Raw genomic sequence first — 25477 nt, 5'->3', positions numbered from 1 at the left:
AGGCCCCGTCCCAGAGCTCATTCCCCAGAGCCCTGTAAAAGCTCGGAAATTACATTTCTGCTATTATCATTTTCCTCCTTTTCCAGGGATAGAATTACTGGATCCCCTGGATTCCAACCAGGCTGGAGCCCACACAGCCCTGCCTGGTTTCACTTCCCACCCGGCAGCATCTAGGGCATCAGGGAAGAGTGTTCAATTGGGGCTCTCTCTGCTGACTGGTTTGGATCTCAGCCGCATCAGCCTGAAAATTAATGTCAGTTTGTTCACCAAATTATGCAAGTTGTTTAATTTATGTAGATTAACACCCCTCTCCCACCCAAGAAGGGCTATTTGGAAGCTGAAGGACATTCCTCTGCAGACTAAGGGCTTGTCTACATTAAAATGCTGCAGCGATGATGTTACCTATGCTGATGGGTGAGGTTCTCCACCTCCCTGAGAATTCGCCCATAGACCCAGCTCTGTCTACACCAGGGTTTGGGTCGGCTTAACTGCATCACTCAAGGGTGTGGATTTTTCACATCCCTGAGTGACATAATTATACTGACCTAATTTCCTAGTGTAGACCAGGCCTGACGTCTAACCTGCACCTATCGGCCGGTCACATTTTAGGTCTTCATTTGACAATGTTCCTTTAAGAAGCCTCTTTTCATAGGGAGAGTGCCATGTGGCTGTGCTATCATTTTGCAGTGTGCAGGGTTCTCAGGCCCCCCTTGCACAGAACTGTCGCACGTTATCAGACCTATTGTCCTAAATCAGTCAGTTGCTGCTCAGAGTTTTTTCCCATTGCATGGAAAGACAATTACTTTCAAGGTCATGGAAGAAGCGCCTGCTACACTGGCAAAAGCACTGCCCTGTGACAGTGGGAGACAGAGGGAGAATTACCTCAGCAATAGAGGTGTAGATGCAGGGCAGTATCTCAGACAATGGGCATGGAGATAGCTTAGTCCTGCTGCTGGGGCCCTTCACAAGTTCCCTGGAGAGCTCCTTTTTAAGAGGAAAAACATTTCACCAGGAAGCATAGGGGTCTGCTAGTATCCCTAAATGCCCCCCCCCCCAGGGACTGAGCTCACAACCCTGGGTTTAGTAGGCCAATGCTCAAACCACTGAGCTATCCCTCCCACCCTGGGACTTGACACAAAGTCTTCAGAAGAGAAAGGCTTTGGGCATGATCCCGCTGTGCCACTTAGCCCCAGCAAGTTAGTCCACAGGAGCCATGGCTGTTCCAGACACCTCCATGTCCCGGGGAGCGGACACAGCAAGGTTGGTGAAGGACCAGCAGCAAAGCGATCCCCTCCTATGGTTTCCCAGGCATGGCTGGGGTAAACGGTTGGTCAGTTTGTTGCAGAGATTTTGCACAAGGCAGGTTTTCTGCCAAGACGACTAGTAACTACACAATAACCGAAAGCCTGTGTTTTCAACAGCTGCCTCTGTGCAGAATCAGCTCACCCACACTTGCACAGAATTAACAAACGGCTTGATCCCTGGATGACACACAGGCGAGAACAACAGAATGACTCTGGGAGCAGAAGTGCAGAAGCTGGCATTACGAGAAGCCCAGTGGTGTGCTGTTTTAGTGATGCATTCCAGCTGTACCTGGCACTCCCGTGCAGGCAGGCAGGCAGCGCTGCAAGGGTTACACTGGGTCACCTCCTGCACTCAGGACCTACTTGCAAGGTTAGATCAGTTTTCACATGCTAGCTTGCTCCTTCTCCTTTGTGCATATCATTATGCAAATCTCCCTCTGCTCAGAGACCAGAGGCCAGCAGTAAGTGCCCACTAGCTAGGTCGCTGGGGGACTGGCATAGAGCTAGTGAAGAGAATCAGATTATCTGTACGGACTCTAGTCTGAGGTCAAGGTATTTAACTGCTTTACTTGCAATGCTCCAGTAACCAGTGCCCACAGTGAAAAGTCCCATGACTAGAGTCCCAGGTTCTGCCTACCCAGCACAGGAGACCAGAGGCTGCAGCTGGCAGAGAGCTGCAGCCCATCTCCCTGGGGCCATGCAGGATCATTCCCACAAAACACTAGTGTTAAATCCCAAGCAATAGGCTCCTGACAGTCCCCTTGGCAGATGGCACTATCCACTGCAGCCCACTATCCAATCCTGGCTGTGGGCATGGACAGAATTTTCTTTCCCTTCATTGTGTGCCCTCATACAGGGGCTGCTCTCTGCCAGCTGGAAAAGTCAAAGGGCATGCTGGGTACTGGCCTGCAGATGAGCCCACACTGCCCACAGAGACCAGGACTGTGGCATTGGAGAATTGTGTTTCTCAATCCCCTCCCTTCCCCCAGTGGAGAGATGGTGCCACCACAGCAATATTTAAAGGGGGACAGGCCACAGTAGTGTAATTTAACAGGGATGGAGAACACAGGTATCAATTAAACTGGGGGGGTCTGAGCAGCGTGGTGCACTGGATGCAGGGGCTGCCTGGACACTCCCAGCCCCTGGCAGGGACATTTGTGATCACTGGGCTGCGGAGGAGTGGCAAACATCACCGGACTCCTAGCTATTCACTCAGCTAGAAATCAGTGACCTGCCTTGGGGGGGTGGGGCACAAGACCCTGCTTTAAATAAGTGGCCTGGAGCCTGCTCACACCCTTTACTGGTTGGCGGGTAACTGTCAGCAGTGGAAAAGAGTGGAGAAGGCTGATGTGCCAACCTACAATGCAGAAGGGCAGGCTGCATGGCCCTAATCAGCTGGCATCCCATCACAGGCCAGAGCTTTCACCACAAGGGCTCCAGCCAAAGATGGCTGGTACACAGAGAGTATAACAGCCTACTACAGCTGGCTGTTAATTGGGTTATTCCTTTAGCTCAAGTGCCAGAGGCCTGTACTTTGGTGGTGAAGGTCCCCGGTTCAGACATTGCTCAGAGCTCATTGTAGGGATCCATACAAAGAGCTTTGTTAGGAGACACGCTGGGGTAGTCCCAGGGCTGGAATGTGCCAGCTGCGCCACCTAGCGTACTGAGTCTTCTGTCACATACCACTGAATTCAGGGAAAGATTAACTCCCCTGAGCACCACTCGGACATCTCTGGCACACTAGCAAAGGGCCATACACAAGCCCCCTTGATGGCCATGACCACAGAGCAGTAAAGAGTTAGTGGACATACAGGGCCAGACACGAACCCACAACCTGCTGCACTGATGGTAATGGACCAAGCAAGGGGCAGCTTATCGTACATGCTGAGCATAGAAAGCAGCACAGGCAAATCTGCAGCAGTGTTATTTGGATAGCTTAATATACTGAGAATGATGAGCCCTGTGGCACGTACCCGCATGCTTTGTCTTTGCCAGGAAGGTCTGGTTGGCGGGCCAACTCTGGGGTAGGAGACGTAACTTTGTTTAGTTAAAGAGCCCTTGATCAATAATGCATGGAGCATTAAGCAATTCACACGCACCCACGGAAGATGCTGCTGCTCCATAAATAGCTGAAATAGAGGCCAGTCCCTGGCAGCAATCTCACAGGAGCTCAGCAGCTTTCCAGGAAGATCCACCCCGCTCGCTTCAGCAAAGCTTTGGAAGGGATCTTGCCTGACCTATGGCTTTCCTGACAGGAGGAGGGCCCTTGGCAACTAATGTGAGACATCTCCATCCATCTTTAGGCACCTCACGTGGGGGCCGGATTTTCAGAGCGGAGGGTGTGCAGGCCAGCTGTTCAGGTGCTGAGATGGCTGCATTCAGGGCCATCCCTAGCTATTTTGGTGCTCTATGGAGCCCTGCGGCAGGGGGCGGTGTGGGGCCCAGGCCTCCACGGGTGGGAGTGGGGATGGAGGGGCTGGCCCCACGTCTCCATGGGGGAGGAGGGCTGGCTACTTCCTGAGGTAAGTGAAGTGACCCAGCCCCAGCCTGCTCCACTCCCCTGGCTCCCAGGCTTGGGGGGAGGGGGGGCAACCGCCCCCCAGCACTCACCGGCAGCGCAGCTGGGAGTCAGGGGAGCGGAGCAGGCTGGGGCCGGATCGCTCCACTTACCACGCTGTGAGTGCAGGCTTGGGCCTGGCTAAAATCTTCAGGGGAGTGGGGGTGGGGCCGGGGCTGGGAAGAGGGGGCCTCTGGGGAAGAGCCAGAACAGGGGCTGGAGCAGCACGCAGCTGCGCAGGGCACCAGGAAATATGGCACCCCATGGAGCTGCGTGCTTTGCGTATGAGTAATGACGTCCCTGGCTGCATTTAGGTGTCTAACGTGAGGTGCCCGAGGGAGAGAATTTTGGCTTAAATGCCCAAAGGTGACAACCTGGCAAAAAAGTTACAGGGAACAAAACCCCAAAAAGTCCATTTTGGCTTGAGGGGAAGCCAACCCTCCCTCCAGTTGGATCAACCTCTTCAGCAAGAGCCTTCATGTCTGTCCAGGTCAGCCCACCTCACCACACGGTTACAGCCCTCGGTTTTTCTGCAGGCAAACTGGCCTTGTCTACGCACACCAGTTGCACAGATTTTACCTAAGCTGTTTATGATTGCTAATTATTTGTATCACAGTAACACCTCTGGAGCCCAGCTGAGATCAGGGTCTTGTACATCCTTTGCTTAGCAAGACTGTCCCAATAGCGCGAGAGAGTCAAGCCACCATCCAACAGATTACCACCAAAGGAAATTACCAAAACAGGCAGAGAACACTGAATTATAAACAAGCTGTTGCAGCACACCCAAGCCAGCTTGCTGTTTACTCCCAGCCACATCCATCAGACTGTGCCCAAAACCTGCGCTGTGGCCCCTGCTGCACAATCTAGCCTTTGTCACATCTGTGGGACTGATTGTTGCTGAATGCGTGTGTCACAGAGTCCCTGGGCGATGCTCTGGAACTGCTCCCTACGAAGCCAGGCAGGACTCTGGGGGAGTCTCCTCTCTGGGAGCAGCCTGTCTCCAGGGCAAACAGCTCACCCGGCTTCCAACTTGCTGGGTCTGACCTCGGAGCATTCAGCATCCTCTGCCCCTCCGTGTGCTTCCCACAGTGAGTTCGCTCAGGTGGAATCCTGGGGAAGCCAGAGGGTCCTGCACCCCAACTTCACAGTCAGACGTGACTCTCAGCCAGCCAGTAAAACAGAGGGTTTATTAGATGACACGAACATGGTCTAAAACAGAGCTTGTAGGTACAGAGAACAGGACCCCTTAGCTGGATCCATTTTGGGGAGCAGTGAGCCAGACAACCACGTCTGCACTTCACTCCATGTCCCCAGCCAGCCCCAAACTGAAACTCTCTCCAGCCCCTCCTCCTCTGGGCTTTGTCCCTTTCCCGGGCCAGGAGGTCACTGGATTCCTTTGTTCTCCAACGCTTTAGCTCTCACCTTGCAGGGGGGAAGGGCCAGGCCATCAGTTGCCAGGAAACAGGGTGTCGGCCATTCTCTGTGTCCAGACCCCTGCACACATCTGCCCTCTATGGCTCTGCAACGATCATACACCCTTATCCCACCACCTAGATACTTAAGACCTGCATAGGGGAAACTGAGGCACACCCACACTATTCAGAGGAAACATTAAGAACAGTCCCACTTCGTCACATCTCTCCCCCCTTCGAGACCAAACTGAGCGGGGTCACTTTAGCTGGTGACCTGGGGAAGTTCGAACCCACCAACGTTCCCATGGGTGCCCCAGCATCTCTCCCATCCCTTGGTGGGAGTTACACCAGGCCCTTCCGGTTTTACGCCCTCCCTTAGGTCGGGGGTGGTCGATAGCACGCACATGCAGGAAGGTTTATGTGGTCTGTGCCCTTTTGCCACCCCAAAACCGCTGGGGGTCAAACTGGGATCGGGTCTTCTCCCAGCGCTCCAGTCTGGAGGGTTGTAATTTGGGCTCTCTTGGTTAAGAGCCCCCATCTTGACTTGGGCCACAAACTGTTCACTTACAGAACTAGCATGGAGACATGCCTTTCTCAACAACCTTGTCTCCCCAACAAGCTGGCCAAACACCACCACTTGGTTAGAGGACTGTTTAACTTTCTTAATAGCTTTCTCTCCATCTGAGACCTTCTCAAAGCTATCCACACTGGATCTTTCAACAGGAATGTCAGTGGATCCATTCACAACAGAAAATTTCTGGCTGTTAAGAACTGAAACTTTCTTGATTAAATCACTTTCACACCCTTCAGTTGCAGTAAACTGCTTGCAAAGACTACCAAGAGGATTCCTTTCCCTAGGGGCTTTTTATGCAACAATTCACCCTTCACAGAAATTCTGCCCTTACCCTCTTCACCTAGGGCTTGCTCTAGAGGAACACTTTACTGAGCAACAACAGACTCTTTCTGGGTCTCACTTACATCCAGAATCACCTCTGGCCCATCAGGCGGATTCCTACACAATCCCCTTTCAGGCAAACTTTCAGACATCCTAGATAAAAGGTTAGAAGCATTCTCCTTCCCTTTGCCACACACAAGTTCAGGAATCTTTTCCTTCTTGCTACAGGTTGCACACCCTTAGTAGGTAGCACAATCAAATCACCTTTCTGCTCTCCTTGTGCCCTGGGTAGGATCTCACCCTGATTAGACAGGGTTGCTACACCCTTTCCCAACAACACACTAGCAACAGGCAAAATACAAGCACCAGAATTGTCTGGGCTCTGGGATTTTACATAGACACTAACTGGATGCGACCTAGTTACAGGGCCATTCTCCCGAGCAGACACAAACTTAGGACCATTCCCTTCCTGGGCTTTAGTTGAATCCAGAACCAACTCTGAGACAACTGCACTATTCTCAACCATCACAGTCTGAAAGACCCCTTTTGTGTACTCCACAGACAAAGAGGAGCCGGACACACTTTTTCCTTTACAGGTTTCAGAGTAGCAGCCGTGTTAGTCTGTATTCGCAAAAAGAAAAGGAGTACTTGTGGCACCTTAGAGACTAACAAATTTATTAGAGCATAAGCTTTCGTGAGCTACAGCTCACTTCATCGGATGCATTTGGTGGAAAAAAAAAAAAACCATGTACATGGCAGAGGGGCATTGCTGGCACATGATGGCACATATCACATCGGTAGATGCGCAGGTGAACGAGCCTCTGATAGTGTGGCTGATGTGATTAGGCCCTATGATGGTATCCCCTGAATAGATATGTGGACAGAGTTGGCAACGGGCTTTGTTGCAAGGATAGGTTCCTGGGTTAGTGGTTCTGTTGTGTGGTGTGTGGTTGCTGGTGAGTATTTGCTTCAGATTGGGGGGCTGTCTGTAAGCAAGGACTGGTCTATCTCCCAAGATCTGAGAGAGCGATGGCTCGTCCTTCAGGATAGGTTGTAGATCCTTGATGATGCGTTGGAGAGGTTTTAGTTGGGGGCTGAAGGTGATGGCTAGTGGCGTTCTGTTGTTTTCTTTGTTGGGCCTGTCCTGTAGTAGGTGACTTCTGAGTACTCTTCTGGCTCTGTCAATCTGTTTCTTCACTTCAGCAGGTGGGTATTGTAGTTGTAGGAATGCATGATAGAGATCTTGTAGGTGTTTGTCTCTGTCTGAGGGGTTGGAGCAAATGCGGTTATATCATAGCGCTTGGCTGTAGACAATAGATCGAGTGGTATGATCTGGATGAAAGCTAGAGGCATGTAGGTAGGAATAGCGGTCAGTAGGTTTCCGATATAGGGTGGTGTTTATGTGACCATCGCTTATTAGCACCGTAGTGTCCAGGAAGTGGATCTCTTGTGTGGACTGGTCCAGGCTGAGGTTGATGGTGGGATGGAAATTGTTGAAATCATGGTGGAATTCCTCAAGAGCTTCTTTTCCATGGGTCCAGATGATGAAAATATCGTCAATGTAGCGCAAGTAGAGTAGGGGCATTAGGGGACGAGAGCTGAGGAAGCGTTGTTCTAAGTCAGCCATAAAAATGTTGGCATACTGTGGGGCCATGCGGGTATCCATCGCAGTGCCGCTGATTTGAAGGTATACGTTGTCACCAAATGTGAAATAGTCTCTAAGGTGCCACAAGTACTCCTTTTCTTTTTTCCTTTACCAGAGACACAGCTCGGGATCTCATTCCCCTGGTCCCAGCACACAGGGCTGTTCACAGACAACTGCTTGGAGACCGGGGTAGCTCCCTCCATAGGCAAGTCAATACCCCTGACAGACACAGGCACGTTTCCTTCACTGTCCCAATTCTCCACCCAGCTAACAGGTAAGGTGCAGGGACACTCATCTGCCACTCTCCTCGCCTTCCCACCCTGCTGACCAGACAAAGCCATCAGCTCACAAGGCTGCCTAGGCTCATCCAAACTTTCCTTACCAAGCACCTTGCCACTCCCAACAGATCCCCTGCCCTGCCCGTGTCTCCCCCCCCCCCCAGCGAGGGTCTCAGCTCCCATTGTGCTCAGCGCTGCCCTTGCTGTCCCAGTGGGGGTAGGCAGTGCTGCTTTCCTCACTGCATCAGAGCCAGTGTGAGCCCCCTCTCTGGTGTGCAAGGGGGCAGGGAGCATCTCTCTGTCCCACCCAGCCCCAGGGGTCTGGTTACAGGCAGGCAGATAGCCGGAGCCTAGCAGCTCCTCCCCCCTGCCAGCCAGGTCATCTGCATTTTCACTGACCATTTCCCTCTCCGCCGATTGGTTCCCTGGATTCACATTCAAACCCTTGGCTGTTACAGGAGCAGGGCCGGATCCTGTCCCAAAGAGACACAATCAATCCCCAACAGGGTCTCACAGCTGATATCCTGGAGAACCCCAACGACCAGCCAGCCCCACCCCTCCTGGGTCTGCACAGGGATCTGGGCCATAGGCAGGGCGAGGAGCTTCATCCCTGGACCCTCACCCGGGTCACACAGCCCCTCAGCATCTGAGGCTGCACCACCAGGGGCCTGACAACAGTTTTCTCTGTCCCAGGATCTCACCACCGCAGGAATGTCTCCCCATTGACCATCACCTTCCACTCCCACTGGAGGTTTGAGGGGGCTGGCCCCAGGAACCTCCACACAGACATATAGGTTGGGGGTCAGGAGTGGGAGCCTGTCCACCTCCCCACCCATCTGGCTGACGGAGTCTATGGCCTTGGGACACAGCAAGGGAGCTAGACAACGGAGCTTTTCCGCAGGGTCCCCCTGGTTCAAATCGCCAGCCTGCCCAAAGGCAGTGAGGTGGGCATCCACATCCCCCCGCTCCTTAACCAGGGGCAGCAATTTAGTAATAAGGTTCCCTGTGGAACTGGAACCCCGGGGTCTATCCCCACTCACCCCTGAGAGGTCCCCTCTGCCTCTCCGCTCCACCATCGCCAGTTCATGCTGCTGTTGCTTCTGCAGCTCTTTCTCGGGCTCTCACTGTCTCTCACAGTCCTCTCGCTCTCTCGGACTCAGCTCCAATCCCATCCATCTCCGATCCCTGGGTGGGGAACCTGATCCTGAAAACCCTCATCTGGTCGGGGACTGGAGTCTTGGGGATGCCTGGCTACTGCTCCAGCTGCTCCCATATCCTGCTATAGTCCCATTTGCATCAGGAATCTGCTCCTTAGAGCGGTCATCCTCCTCCAGCTGCACGATTAACTGTGCTTTGGTGACCTTTCTAATGCTCAACCTTCTCTTTTTGCACAAGGTTACAATGTCCTTCTTAAGGAGACGGTGACAGGCCATCACTCCGCTGTTCCCAAGTTGTTGTGGACTCACAGGCCTGTGTGCTCAGCTCCCCATAGTTTCCAGGGAGATCCTCTAGTGTGCCAGCTCTTCTCGAAAAGAGAAAAGGAGTACTTGTGGCACCTTAGAGACTAACAAATTTATTAGAGCATAAGCTTTCGTGAGCTACAGCTCACTTCATCGGATGGTAGCTCACGAAAGCTTATGCTCTAATAAATTTGTTAGTCTCTAAGGTGCCACAAGTACTCCTTTTCTTTTTGCGAATACAGACTAACACGGCTGCTACTCTGAAAACAGCTCTTCTCGAGGTCACCACCTTTTTGCCAGGGTTGAGCTGCAGACTCCTCCGCCCCTTGGACTGCTCGCTGCAATCCCCAGGGGAACCCTCTTACTGCAAAAATCCTTCTCTCTCCCCGGGCCAAGACGCAGGCCCTTCCGCCCCTGAGACTGCTCACTGCAGTCCCCAGGGGGACCCCATTACTGCAGAGTCCTTCTCACTGGTCACACACTCCTAGGGGTTAACCGCCTCCCGAAACCGCTCCTCTCTGAGCCTTCAGCACGCCTGGTCCTCCTCAACCCCCATTCATTTTACTGCTCCCCAGTCACTTACTGCAGGAAGCACCATCCACGGGGTGCAGTAGATCCCACTGCTACCACCAGTTGTCATGTAGTCCTTGGGCGATGCTCTGGAACTGCTCCCTACGAAGCCAGGCAGGACTCTGGGGAAGTCTCCTTTCTGTGAGCAGCCTGTCTGCAGGACACACAGCTCACCCGGCTTCCCCTCCCTGGGTCTGACCTCGGAGCATCCAGCAGCCTCTGCCCCTCTGTGCACTTCCCACAGCGAGTCCGCCCAGGCGGGGTCCTGGGGAAGCCAGAGGGTCCTGCCCCCCAACTCCGCAGTCAGACATGACTCTCAGCCAGCCAGTAAAACAGAAGGTTTATTAGACGACAGGAACATGGTCTAAACCACAGCTTGTAGGTGCAGAGAACAGGACCCCTCAGCTGGGTCCATTTTGGGGAGCAGTGAGCCAGACAACCACGTCTGCACTTCACTCCATGTCCCCAGCCAGCCCCAAACTGAAACTGTCTCCAGCCCCTCCTCCTCTGGGCTTTGTCCCTTTCCCGGGCCAGGAGGTCACTGGATTCCTTTGTTCTCCAACGCTTTAGCTCTCACCTTGCAGGGGGGAAGGGCCAGGCCATCAGTTGCCAGGAAACAGGGTGTCGGCCATTCTCTGTGTCCAGACCCCTGCACACATCTGCCCTCTATGGCTCTGCAACGATCATACACCCTTATCCCACCACCTAGATACTTAAGAACTGCATAGGGGAAACTGAGGCACCCCCACACTATTCAGAGGAAACATTAAGAACAGTCCCGCTTTGTCACAGCATGGTGTAAAGTAGAGCCCCACAGAGTGTCTAAATGAGCCCCCAAAGCCTCTCTTTTACCCGCTCCTCTGAGGAGTGCTGCCCTGGGAGCGTTGTTGTGACACACGTCTCTGCAAGGGAGCATGCTCTGCTAGTGCAGCCACAACATGATTTGCTCCTGTTAAGCCATGCCAGTGTAAGGAAGGCTGAGCGAGGTTTGCAACACCTCCAGAGCGGATTTTTAATAGAAGAGACATTTGGTGCATGAGGCTGGTGCTGGCGAGCAAAAGGAAGCAGCACCCGATTGCTGACTTCCCAACACAGCTCTGCCAGTCCTGACCTGCACCAAGCATTCCCTGCTGTTCCAGTCCTGAGGCCTTCCCGCCATAGCTCTGCTGATGAACCTCAGCCCGACCTGCAGCCCTGCCCCTCCCTGTCGCTCTGAGTTGGCGGTGTTGTGATGAGAACAGATGTTCTGAACAGACAAGGCTGCAAGTTATCAAAGCTCATTCTCATTGTGATGGGAAGTTTTGAAGTTCACTCTCCAGCATTGGTGGGCAGGCTGGTTAACTCACTGGTCCACTTGGCACCTAGCAGAAATGGGGCTTCCCACTGGTCCCCTACATGGAGCGGATGCTGGAGAGCGAGCCAGTCCTGGATGATGCCAGCATTCCACAGTTCCTGTACCCTGGCTGGAGGGCGGCATCTGGGATGTACCGGAAGGTTTCTGAGAATTATGCAGACACCCCATTTGATTTGTTCTTCACCCGAGGAGCCCATAACTGAAGCCATTTCAAGCTACTTCCTTTCTGGGATGTTCAAGTGCATTACAGGAAAATCCTGGCCTTGCAGCCTAGCAGCAGTAGGATGCGGCAGAGATGGGCTTCCTAGAGCTTGAATAGATGCTGTGTGAGAAGCAGCCGGCAGGGCGGACGCTTTTTTCACTGGCTTCTGGAGTCTAAGCCTGGTCCATGGATCCAGCCAGCATAGCAAGAGCAGTAATGCACATCTCCCTTACACTGCTCCCCAGCTCTGCCCTGGAGGGGCTCCCTGGCCTCTCTGCTGGGCCACGCAGTGCCAGCTGTGGTCGTTGACTTGGTGATACAGACTGACCCAAAGCCCAGCTTATAACAAAGCTTGTGGTGCTCTAGGCTGGCCTGCTCTGCTGCACCTTGGCCCTGTAACCACAGGTATGGGAGAGGTTACAGCACAACCCTACCAAAATGTGCCAGCCTAGAGAAACTGCTGCAAGCAAGGTGCACACTCTCCAATGGCTGAACGATTCCATCCAGCCAGGAAGCCAGAACGGTTTCAGTGTGATAGGAAATGGGGTGGCAGATCCAGAAGGTGAGCGCGCAGCTCGGAGACAGGGTGAAGCCCTGAGCACTAAGCAAGCCAGAAAACCCAGGGCTCCCCTGTCCTATTAGCCGACCCCTCTCCTCTTAACTGCCTCCATTACAGGAACTTTGCCACTGAATTCAGATAAGAAGGGATTACGCTTCCCCACCCCCACCCACTCACCCTCTTGGTGATTCCAGCGAAACATCTGTGAAACATCTTGGAATGCTTAGACCAAACAATGCCTTGGCATCACTGGAGCTTGGAATCGCAAGCAGCCATTTCACAGGAATCGTGGGTTTTCCCACTTGCTGGGTTTCCATTGCAATGAGTAGGAGCCAACGAGAAATCAGCCCCATGTGTTACACCAACTCCCGTTAGCCAGGTCCCAAGCAATGCCGCTTGAAATCAGCATCTTTCTACACCAGCCTCACAAATCGCTGCTCAGTCCCAGCCTCCCCTTCATGGGAAAGGACACCCAGACGGTGTTTATGGTCACCTCCAGCAGTTTCCTACTGCCTACAGAATCTCATTCTCCTCCCACCAGGCCTCGGTGCTGGATCTTGCCTGGAGATGGTGCTGGTTTAAGTGATGGATGATCTCAGGACATGGTTGAATACCCATGCCAATGATCTCAGACCGACTGGAGGCCCTCAACACCCTGGATCGCAAGGGGCTGATAACCTCTCCCTGGAAACTGGTGGGGGTGGATGGAGCTATCCTAAGCTAGCTTTGTTCCTTCCTCTGGAAGAACTCTCCCAGGGTTGGGATGGACACCTGCTCCTCTTCTCCAAAGACTCTCCATGTTCCAACAGGGCTCAGTCCCATCACACAGCTCCTTCCACAGCAGGTGGCCAGGAGGGATCAGAAGATGCTCTGGGCAACAGCGTTTAGCAGCACACTGAACACCCAGCCATACAGCTCCTTCTCAGGAAGCACAGAGAGTGCTGTTTTCCTGCTGTCCTAGGGGCTACACAGAATAGGGTCCTGGGTGAAAAGTGGCTGGCTCAGGTTCCATCCAGGGAGGAACGGGGCAATGCTGAATGATGAAGAGAAGCATTGGATGAGTGGCTGCCTCACTGCAGATGTGGGCCTTTGCCCTCCAATTGTCCCTGGGCACACAATAACATGCACTTTCCTTGGCTGTGGTCACCCTTTCCTATCCAATGGGGACATAATCTGCAGCGGCAATAAGCGATCTGGAGTGGAGCACGCTCTGCTAGCTCAGAACACAGCAGTGCGGGCCGTCACACCAGGGCTCTCTGCACCGCACTGGCATCAGCTCAATGGGAAAACCTGGCTCTCACTCAAAGCCCTAAACAAGCTTGGAGTGGCTGCATCTCTGCCTCCCAGAGCCACAGCAAGTGGGTGGGAGAGGTCCCCCGGCTCTGTGTGGACGGGGGACAAGGAGATTCCCTCCAAGGATGGACCATTCTACTAAGATGCCTTGACTCCAGGGAAGGGGTCAGTACCAGAGACACCTCCTTGACTAGCTGTATTGTTGGCTCAGTAACTGGTGGCTTAGATTTCACCATCCTCAGCCTCTCCAGGAGAGATGCCTCCAGGCTCACAGTGAAATCACTCAAAAGCAAGATAGCCGATACTCAAATGCTGGGTAGCCAGGAACATGACTCCCAGGTAGTAGGTACTCAGCATGGTGCTGAAGGGTCACAGGCCCAGGTTGAGGGGGGCTACTGATGCTCTCTCATTAATTAGTACCAAGGCACACGAGGGGCCTTTCCAGGCCTTTGGCTCTCAGGAGGTGGAGCCCAAGATGAGTGAGCAGCCTAGCATTGGAGAAGGTGACTTGTGCCCGGGCTCATCCCTGCAGCGTGTACCTTCCTGCCCCATCAGAGTACGTCAAAGCTGGAATGATGGCGGGCGAGTGGAGCCTCTTAGTAGATGTGGCCCGGGAGCCTGGGGGGAAATCTCAACTCCCCAGGATGTGCATGGAGAGGAACTGAGTGGAGGCCTGAGGTGTAGCTCTGCCCTTCCACTCGGTGCCCAAGGAAGCCTGCACTAAGCTCTCCAGGAGGCACGACTCCAGCTGGCTTCTCTAGCCTTCCGAGTGCTCTTGGAAACGGAGCGACATGTGGAGCATCTCCCAGGGATACATCCTGCTCCTTGGCAGAGGGAGTGCCTGGTGTTAATGAGCACTGAAGCTTCACACAAGGGGCAGGTTTGGACCCAGGAGATTTAGACACTACCGGGTATGGGGCTAGCCCCACAGAAACGCAGAGAGATATACATTATGCAAACAGGCAATAACTATCTAATTAATGATATGAACTTTCTCAGACTACTACCTACCTTCCCCAGCCCAGTGAGGCAGGTGACACCACAGGGGTTCCATCTCACTGCCACTGGCAGGAAGAAGGACCTGAGGGGCAGTCAAGCCCACTCTGCCCTTTATTGCCCTGGGGGGGAAGGGGGGAACTTGAGGACATCTATGGCTCAGGTGCGGCCCTAACGGGCACTGTTGACCAAAAAGATCCTGATCTTGTGTGCATGAGGCACATGTGCACCAAGAGTGGACAATCATGCAAAGAACATCACAGGGTTCTCAGCATTCCCCCTGCCCTCTGGTCTCCTGTATCCACCATCCATGCACATTGTCTCCTGCAGATGGACTCTTTGCCGTTTGTGGTAACCATCCCCAAGCGGGAGCAGAGAACTGCCCCAAGAACCAATCAAGCCCCATTCTCAGTTTTATAAGAGCCACTTCATTAGGAGCACAGTGTAACCAACAGCAAAGTTATTTCAACTCCAGATTCAGTCAAACAAGATGTCTGCACCTGCCCGTTTCGCACTGCCAAGTCCACCCCTGAGGGAACTGCAGATCTCCTGTACAGGGGCATGCTTATGCCACTTTGGCCACCTAGGCAATATGCAGAAGCAAAAGGCTACGCATTTCCAAGCTGCATTTCACTACGCACATTAAGCTGCCCATAGCTGACAATGTGAAACAGCTGGGCTCTGACCTTGCTATTTGTGAGCTGGGGAGGGCCAGTCAGCAGACCCTAGCAATAGATGGAGGAGTCTGGCTCTCAGTTCACAAGGGCTCTAACTGTAGGATTTGGGGATATACCGGAATATTTTCACTCCACTTGCATGCACTTGGTCCCTGCTCCTGTTCCCATCTGCTCCCCACACAGTAGTGGCTAACCCTGCACTTTCCCGAATGCTCAGATCCCGGTAGACTTGCCTGAGCCCCACTCTTCTCCCCTTTACATCGTTTCACTCCAAGCGAACTCCACTGGAGACACCACTGTAAGTGAGACCAGGCAAGTCCACAGGGCTGTACCTAGGGGTCAGCTGTCAAGGAGACAGGGGTACGAGATTGTTCCGCTTGATGTAACACACAATGCTTTCGCCATGCAGCGCCAGCCGCTGACCGGCTGCTTCTCACACTGCATTGCAAAGGTATTTCAGGAACATTTTGACATCAAGACCAGTTTAAACCTTAAGAGAAATGTCTAGTGTAGAAAGAAGCAAGAGTTTAATACCAGAGCATTAGCTCCAGAAGATGCCAGGGTCAGTGTCATATCGGATACGTCAATCAGGGAGCCATGTCCTGCCTCTGCAGGGGGATGGGCTGTGTTTTACATGCAGATATTTGTGTTTTGTTCAGGGTTTCATAATCTAGACCAGGGTTTCCTGCTGGTGGCTGCTCTGACAAACCCTGTTTCTCTGTTCCTGACTCCTGCAGCTCTTCATTGAGAGTCTGCTCCAGGGAAGGTGGGTCGAGAACTCACTGGCCAGATGCAGAGTTCCAGGCTCCCTGGGCCTCAGCCAGGCGGGGGAGCTGCCCAGAGGAGAGCCCTGGTGACCAAACGCTGCAGTCGCCTCCACTGACAAGATCAAACTCCGGCACCGCACACACCGGCCCCATGTGTCTCCAGAGGTGCTGCCCAGAGCTCCGAGGTGGTGGTGCAGTGCAGGGCACCGATCCCTGCTGGCAGTGCCAGCGCAAACATCAAGGTGGCACATCTCGCTACTCTTGGTAACAGCTATTCAGGAGCAACAGCTGGGTGCTGCAGGGAGGGGCCGCTGCTTTCCCCCCCATCTCTGCCCATACTTTGGAGGCTGTTGTGGCTGCAGAAAAAATCTGCTGGTGGCCACATGCGACCATGGTGGCTGCATTCGAGAAACACTGATCTAGACAAAGATCAAACAGTTCTCTTGCTCCATGGGACCTTGTTTTTCAAGACAGCAATTAAACCTCCTGGATAACATAAATCACCATGTCAACACCACTTTCTACATATGGGGGAAGGAAAATAAATGGCCCTGTAAATCTATCCACCAGGAGGATAGGATGGAGCAGCTGAAAGTATTGAACAGTCATTTGTCACGAGTCAATTTTCTTTATAGATCTCAACTAATTAAGCTCACCAGGTTTTAATTAAGACCTTCGGCTCAACAGGCAAGCCTTGGATACACTGGGAAGCTCGAGGATCTTTGTTTGTGTCAGGGCCATGAAATGAAACCTTTTCATTCCAAGACAAGGACAAAGAAAACTACCGAGCCCCATCCAGCTCTGCAGAGACACTCGGAGCAGAGAGGAACCAGCTTGTTAAACATGCCTCTCTATGAGATTTCAAAAGGCAGCAGTTCAGCTGTAGCAGAGTTTCGCCTTCACTGCTATTTCCCATTCTGCTCAAACGTCAGATGAAACCCCGTCCCAAAGGCCGATGGGCTAATCTCTGTCATGAGACCATCTAGCCTGTTTTATTGCTGGCCTGTAGCCAGTTAGGATTGGAATACAGGGCGCAAGAGCTACATAGTGGGAGCATGAACCCACTAGGCAACAGAGCCCCTAAGCATTCTGGGGCTGCGCTCCCTTGATGCTGAAGGAATGCAGAGGGGAAGGAGTGTTTGAGGACTCCCATGCTTCGCTCTCGTCTCCGACAGGAGGCCATTCCTTGCCATGGCTTTTTACTCCCTACTGGAATCAACATCACTTCCCACAGTGGCCACCCATGACTGAGTCATCGTTCCTGCCACAGGCTGGGAAGACAACATCCTCCATGCACAGGGCAAGTTTGTGAGAGTCACATGATTGCCACCCATCCTGGCACATAGACAATTACAGCAGAACTCTCACAAGACCGGCTTTGGCACCATGCGGCTGGGACCTCAGGGAGAGAAACCACAGAGACCCACCTTGCCTGGGGGACAGCAACCTTCTAGCCAAGATTCCATGGGATGACCATCTCCTTGCTGTTTTCTTCATTTCTTCTGTCATTCGGGATAATTTTGGCACCACAAGGAGTGTTCTTCATTTGCAATTAAAGCGTGTCCCACCCGCTCTCCTGCTGCTTCCGCATCTCTGCTTGGGGGTCCTTCTCCTCCTCTCTCTCTCATGCTCCGGGGGTCCCACCTTGCCCTCCTCTTCTCACTTTGCACCCTCTTCCTGGGTGACCTCATGCTCTCGCACTCCAATTACCATCTCTAGCCTGATTGGCTCAGCACACCTGATCTGTCACATCCATCCTATCCTGCCTCCCGGTCTGCCTGGCTGACACCTCCCTCTTGGGTGTCGCAAAGCTTGAGTGAGCAGTGAATGGCCAAAGCTGAACTCCTGGCCTTCCCCCAAACACTCCCTGGCTTTCACTATGATCACTCACCATCCTCCTGCTCCCTGCACCATCCATGCACTCTGTGGGCATTACTGAACACCACACCCCCACCTGCCCAAGAGCTCAGCTGGGCAGCCTTTGGAAGCCCAACTGGTGGTGCCAGGGAAACTTTTGGGCTCCCTTTAGCCTCCTGGGGGTGTCACTGCATGAGCCCGCTCCTTGACTTCCACCGGGTATCCTGTTCTGTCCCCTGCAGATCCCTGTGACCAGCCCTGTGCCTGCTCCTAAGGGAGCCAATGGCAGCTCCCGTCAGACCCTGGAAGCAGAGGATGGAGTCATAGCCAGGTTTATACAGTGGGGGCCTCACGCATGTTACATATGGGAACAATTGCTCCGAACCAGATTTAACTGAATGTATCCTGACGTTAGGTTCTGAACAATCAGGAGCATCCCCTCACAATGGAGCCACAAAACCGATTCACATTTGGGCCTACAGATTAAGCACAACTGTCGACAGAGACAACATCTGTGGAGAATTTAGCTGCGAAGCTCCATGTGCAAGCTCATCCCAGACCCAGGGCTAGTAATTTGGTACCTATGTCCAGCTAGTTAAAACTGCGATAGTTTCATTTTAGATTTGACAGGTTGGAAGAGGCTCCCACCTCCCCCTGGTCTCCCCATCATTTCCACCCTGTTCCCCTGGAGAATGCGTGTTTTGCTTCTGCCTTCTGAAAGAGTTACTTGTGTAGGGTCCAGTGCTGGGCCCTTTCATAGCAATGGCAAATGCAGATTGACTGCAGTGGAAGCAGGACCAGTGTGGAGCAGGGGAGCCCCAGGGAATCACTCTTCGAAGAATGCGACAGTGCTCCTGAAAGACTGAGATGAAGAGCCCCTTTCCCGCAGCCCTGCCCATACCTGCTCGCAGACCGATCGGAAGCCAAGCTCATCTAGCCGGTCGAGTTCGTACGTTTCCCCCAGCAGGGGGTTGAACGGCTTCGCAGTGCGGTGCACAGTCGTCGAGTAGGAAGACACTGAAAATGCAGCAACGAAACACATCTGCTCAGTGGAGTTCTCGCACTTTACGGCTTTGTCCAGCAGCTCGTGGTATTCCAGGTCCTCTGTCAGCCTCTGCAGCATGGAAAGTGGCTCATTGAAGTTTACCTAATGCAGGCAGGGGGAATAGAGAGTTAGACAAGTGCATTAATTGGTGAGCAATGGGCTTCCGGCAAAGACACTGGCAGTCAGTGATCTCCAGGTAGACTATGGCCTAGCTGCTGTCCCACTGTGTCGCGTTGCACATCCATCCCCGTACACACTGCTCTCCCACACATCTAACTTTCAAGGTAACCTCTGATTTCCTGGCTTCCAGTGCTGAGCCCTCAGCCTCTGAGGGGACTGTGTCCTGAACAGAGATCTGGAGAGGAAGGGAATGCTCTAATTCGCCAGAGCAAACTGAGCGCACTGCAACCCCAGCTCCGCTCCTTGCAGTCCCGGGTTTACAATGGCTCCAGTGGTTCCATGGAGCCGGTTTCATGCTCCGAAGGGGCCCCGGCCTGCTCCACTTGCCCTGCACCCTGAGATCCCACTGGCTCCCCCGCCCACCACTTGCTCCTCTTGGCCTGCCCGCCGGCTGGGTCTTGGGGGCCTCTGGCAATAGGGAGTTGGGGGTGTTTGGTGGGGGGGTTGTGTGGCATGGCATGGGCCTGCCCCCAAGGGGAAGGGGCTTGTTGGCAGCACAGGGCCAGGCAGGCCACTACGCGTGGGGCAACTGCCAGTTTGTAAATAGTGCCCTCACATTGGGTGGAGCAGGGCCATCCCTGCCCATGCCCCTTTGCCCCTGGCTGTCCCCTTGTTCCAGGGACTGACCTCCTCGTCCCAGGCTCTGTTGCCTCCATGGGGGCACACAAATAAGTTTGGCGCCGGGCCCACAAAAGGTTAATCCGGCCGTGGCTCCTTGTGCTTCACTCTACAGTCTCTTCCCCTCCTTAGCCTAGATTTTCCCATCCCCCTCCATGTGGGAGCTGCAGGAAACCTCACTTAAAACAGTGCAACAGCATGTGTGGGCAGGTGCTACCAATGAATGGCAAGGCGGGCGGGGACTGCTGCCAGGTGGGGTGGAGTGAAGAGGGCATACCTGCCGGGGGAGGCTGGATCTGCTCAGACACAGCAAGTTGCCCAGGCTGCCCTCTCATTTTAACTCTAGTGTTAAGGTGAAGAGGGTGGTTCATGCCTGGCTCCTAGGCTCTGCATCACATCACCAGGGCTGGGGGGCTTCGACCAGCATGGCCAGGATCAGTGGGGAACAGTGTGACCTGGCACTTGGGACCTGCACGGACTGACGGCTCTCAGCTGCATCCTGTGTCGCGTGCACAGACACACTTTCCCCTCGAGATCCAGAGCTGGCACCAGTCACCCAGGCCAAACCGGCTCAGAAGAGAGTCAAGGAGTCAATGGGTCCAAGACCTGACTCCCCGCTGGCTTGTAGAGGGCGTCCCTCCAGGTCTGGGCTGAGGCACATTAGCAGGGAAGCGAGCGTCTGTCTCTGGGGGAGGAACAGGGGAATTCATGCTTCAGGGCCAGAAACTCCGCACCTGCCAGGAACACAGAGACCACTAAAACATCCCCTCTTCAGAGCACTCAGGCAAAATGATCTGTGTCAATACCAACACCAATCCTCAGATGTGAAACATTTCAGCAAAGGGAATATACTCTGTGCGGAACAGAGCCCTGGCATCCTCCACCACCGGCTACCTTCTATTTACAAACCAACCGTAAGGAGTCTTTCCCCAGCCGAGGGTGGGCCCCTCTCACTCAGCGCCGCTTCCCGTGTCAGCACAATGGGGTTACTCAAGGACCATAGACAGGGGCCTCCAGCCATTGCCAGACTCAGTCAGCACCCCGCGTTTGATCGCCCACAAACAGGCCCCAGACCGGCCTGCAGCTTTATTAATAGCAAGGTGAAAACCAGCTGCTTCCTGGGCCACACGAAATCGGAGGGAAGCAGTGCACCAATTCCCACTTCATTCTAGTATCTGATTGCACACTCCAGAGGGTCCTCAAGCTGAGTACACAACTCCTGGGCCAGGGGACAGAGGGGACATGATGCCAGGCAGCTGACGGTGGCGCTAATGGTATGTTCCAGGAGAACGTTCTAAAAGTAAAGTTTTAAAAGTAAGGCAGTTTGAAAAGCCAGGTACCAAGCCTACCTAGTGCAGAGCTAGAGGCGAACCGACCTGAACTGTCTGACACCGGGCAAGAGTCCCTCCCCAGGGCACTCTCTGCACTACACATTAGCTCCTATTACCACCAGTGGAGCCGCATCAATGCAATCCCTAGCACACATGGGCAAGGATGCTCTATGCCCTTGCTTTTCAACCTTTTTTCATTTGCAGATCCCTTTGGAAATTTCGAATGAGGTGCAGACCCCATTGGAAATCGATTGTCTGTATATAGAGTTGAATTCTGTTCAGTCAGTTTTCAGTCTAAGTCTTTTGCGGACCCTTAAACATAGTCCATGGACCCCCTGTTGAGAACAATTGCTCTACGCCATGATTTACACCTCTGCAGCTTGCCCTGGTTTATAGCAGAGTTAAGCTGCCTGGGTGCAATATGGGCTTGCTTGTCTGCACTAGAGGTTTGCGCTTGTGTAGCTGCACCGAGGGCTGGAACTGGGGCATATCTTCAGCCTAGAAAGGCCTCAATAGGAAAATAGAGAGCTTTGAGACAGTACAGAGAGCCACAGCTTTGAAAGAACTCTCTCTAATAAGATTTAAATAACAATGGCTTAGCAATCGGACATCCTGAGTTCCAGATACTGGCCGTGATTAAGCTGGGCTTTCTGCCCTGCCTAGATCTCAGGTGTGAGACACAGTAAACAGAGCCATCAAAAGGGAAGAGGTACAAGGAGCGTGTCAGAGATCTATGTACTGTAACGGTGGGGCTGGGAGCAGGGAAATGCTGCTGCTGTGTGCTCTGTTTCTATCCTACTTGCATCATTCATCACAGACCCAATGGTGGCAGCTAGCAGAGTGCTGGTATCTCACCTCAGGGCTGAGGCCAGGATAATGACTCTTGTGCCTTTGCAAATGTCTGCCTCTGCAGGTAACCTGAATAATTCCACACTCGCTCTTCCCGCCAAACATGTTTGATAGATAGCAGAGCTGGAGCTCAAGTCTGATGCCATGCTGCAGAAGGGATCATGGCTGGACATCCTGCAGCAGCACGAGGCATGTGGAGAGGGGGGAGACTACACGTACACACCTAACTTTTTGTTGCACAGCTAATTACTCCCCTCTCCGTCTCCCTTCTTCTATAAATAACCAGCAATTAAATCCTCAGCCCAGCACCTCCTCAGGGTCCAGAGTTCTCTCCACTCCAGCTGCAGCCTGCATGGCATCTAGAATCATTCCTTCTTTTGTGTATCCCACTAAACTTGAAGGACGATGCTCTTGCTAAATGCAGCAAAATATTCTGGAATCATTATTTGTAGAGATTTGATCATGGGTCTCTTTCTTAAAGCAACACTGTCAGAGCAAGTCTACCCCTGAAAGTAGATGCTGGAAAAAAAAAACAGCTTCAAGAAAATCTAAGACCAAAGGAAATGTTACCATGAAATTTTAAAAAGGAGTTTCCAATAAATATAAGTTTAAAAAAAAAAAAGTAAAGTGTCCACTGCAGTGTTAGCGCTGGGCTAGTGCATAAGAACCAGAACATGAAACTAACTAAAAGCAAAAGAGAAACTGATCAGACCATTTTCATTGTCCAAGCTGAAGGAATGTTACAATTACAGCGGAGGCAAGGTGGGCGAGGCAATATCTTTTACTGGACCAACTTTTGTTGGTGAGAGAGACAAGCTTTCAAGCCACACAGAGCTCTTTTGGGTCACTCTTATCTCTCTAGTATCCTGGTGCTGACACATCTACAACTACATTGCATTATTACAGCTGGCCAGGATTTTGACTAAATGTTTTTTCACAAAAAGGAAAAAAACAATTCACTGAAACTGTTAATGGGAAAGGGTCAGTTTTGACTTGAAAACCACTGACAAAAATGTATCAAAATTGTTAAGATGTCTTGGGTCAACATTTTCTAAACAAAAAGTTTGGGGGGTTTTGTTCAAAATAACTTTTCTTTTAAAAATGTAACTTCATTTATAGTGAAAAGGGTAAAAAAAGAGTGGTCAAAATTGAAATTTTCAATAGACCCAAATCAGATGGTCCATTTGAGAAGATTTAATTTTTTGTCCTGATTTGGTATAGGAAAAAATGTTTGAAATCTCAAAAATTCTCATGAGATGGGAAAACCACTTCCCCCTCAGCCCTAGTTATATTTCTATGTACACATTTCTTAAAATCTGGTCAGTGTCCCTCTAAGATTTAGCATATAGGCAATAGGGTCCTTAGAGCATCCTCAAAACTTTGAAGTGGTGGAGAGCTAAAGGAAGAGTTAATCAGCTGTGTAGAAAAGGTTGTTTTCCTTGCACATTTACAACACAGCCTTTACAAAATAGGGAAAGCTCTACCACCTTGAGAGAAATCGCTGAAGAAAAATCAGGCAAACTGATCCATTCAAACACACAGTACCAGAACCAACCCAACAGCTGCTCCATCAACACTGTTCTTTCAATGGAAAACCAAAAATCTTCCCATTAATAAAAAAGTGTAATCCTCCAAAAATGCAAAACTCCCAAAGCTGATTTATTGCACATTCCATTTTGAGACTGCAGAGATATCAACTCACAATGAAAATCAGCAGGGACCTGTTCAATTGCACAGGAAGATTTCAAATCTCTCGTGTCATTTAGGGAGGAGATGGGGTCTGGAAAAATGCTCTATGGAATAGAAAATCTAGTAAGCTCCTTACATCTGCCACTGGTGTGCTTAAGGGAGGAAATGGGGACTAGGGAACAAGAGAACCGGCCCGGGAAATATTTAGAAGTGTATATAAGACATTAAAGATTTTTTCCCCACATTCACTATCCTGGCGCTATTAACTTGGGAATGACAAAGGGCTCTGACATTAATGCACAGCACCCAGACCAGTCCATTGCAACCTCCTGCTGATTTGTATTGCACTAGAAGCAAACGGATCACAGATACTGGCTTTAAATTGCAGCCTTTCCCAAGAGTTTATGGTTCTCAGAGTAAATATCTCAAATGAAGGTAACTGGGGCAGCCCTCCCCAGACTTCAAATGGGAGCTCAGTGCCTCACAGAACTAGGTCTTTGTGCTGAGGATGCTGAGTGCATTGATGGAGGGAGATGACAGGCAGCTGTGGTCACTGTTAGGTCCCAGAGGTTTGTTTACAGCATAGGGGTTATTGTACAGTTTACTGGTGACAGCAACTTGGGGAAGCTGTGTGGATTAATTTGCCCCGTTGGGATTTATTGTAATTAATTCCCACAGGCTGACAGATGATGTTATTGGGGCAGGCAGAACATATTGTTCTCACATTCCTGACTCTGCATTAGTAACTCCCGGGATGTTCTGATTGACAGAAAAGGTATAAATTGCTCCAAACTGCAGACACAGCAGCTGCTGGTATTTTTACACAATTCCATTAGGTCTAGGCACATTCCTGTACGCTTCAAACTTTCCCCTGAAATTGATATTGCAGAAGAGTCTAATGGGTGTTTTCCCAATAAAATGCTTAAGCTGCCATAACAGGACATTTTCCCTTCTGACCCTGGGGGGAGAAGTCAGTGAGTTCTGCAAGAGCCGGACTCTGGCTATATGGCTACAGTGCAAACTCTCTCCTGACTGGAACAATGGTTCCCAGGTCCGTTCCGTCCTCTGACAGGGTCACGATAACCTACATTCGCTGCTGGAACTCTCCAGCGGCCATGGTAATGCTCCTTAGCCTGGCAGTGCTTAATCTTCAAATGGAGACTGGTCCGACTGCACTAAGACCGAGTCCCAGGAATGGTGCTTACAGAGCCAGCCAGCAGGAGATACAGAATCAGCCACCCGTACAAGGCGATTTTCCTTTGCAAAGCACCTTTTCTGATGCAATTTGGGGATGGGTTCCTGGGCATCACTAAGGGCAGAATTTTATCTGGGCCAGCACCAGTCCCCAAAGCCTAGTGTCTCCCATGGGCACTGCTCAGCAAGGTGTTTAAGAGCATCCTGCAGGTCCCTATGCCAGGGCCAAGCAGGAAGAACCGTGGTTCCTGCTGGGCCCTGGCATTGGTGAGGCCTCATCTGGAGTTCTGTGTCCAGTTTTGGGCCCCACACTACAAGAAGGATGTGGAAAAACTGGAAAGAGTCCAGCAGAAGGCAACAAAAATGATTAGGGGGCTGGAGCACATGATTTATGAGGAGAGGCTAAAGGGACTGGGATTATTTAGTCTGCAGAAGAGAAGAATGAGGGGGGATTTGATAGCTGCTTTCAACTCCATGAAAGGGGGTTCCAAAGAGGATGGATCGAGACTGTTCTCAGTGGCAGCAGATGACAGAACAAGGAGTAATGGTCTCAAGTTGCAGTGGGGGAGGTTCAGGTTGGATATTAGGAAAAACTTTTTCACTAGGAGGGTGGTGAAACACTGGAATGTGTTAGCTAGGGAGGTGGTGGAATCTCCTTCCTTTGAGGTTTTTAAGGTCAGGCTTGACAAATACCTGGCTGGGATGATTTAGTTGGGGTTGGTCCTGCTTTGAGCAGGGGGTTGGA

At 52.0% G+C, this 25477-nt stretch overlaps 1 protein-coding gene across 8 annotated transcripts in view; it reads right to left on the bottom strand.

The window, feature by feature from the left end:
• OSBP2 (oxysterol binding protein 2) overlaps positions 1-25477 on the bottom strand; it is a 345452-nt gene that overhangs the window by 29885 nt on the left and 290090 nt on the right. For all 8 annotated transcript variants that reach the window (XM_043497816.1, XM_043497820.1, XM_038373548.2 and 5 more), the window contains one exon: positions 18728-18973. In XM_043497816.1, coding sequence (XP_043353751.1) covers positions 18728-18973 — 246 coding nt within the window. The remainder of the gene's footprint in view (positions 1-18727; positions 18974-25477) is intronic.

The sequence above is a fragment of the Dermochelys coriacea genome, chromosome 15 (assembly GCF_009764565.3).
Source record: "Dermochelys coriacea isolate rDerCor1 chromosome 15, rDerCor1.pri.v4, whole genome shotgun sequence".
Classification (NCBI taxonomy): Eukaryota; Metazoa; Chordata; order Testudines; family Dermochelyidae; genus Dermochelys; species Dermochelys coriacea.
The sequence above is the reverse complement of the archived record's forward strand: the minus strand, read 5'-3'. Positions and strand labels throughout refer to the sequence as shown.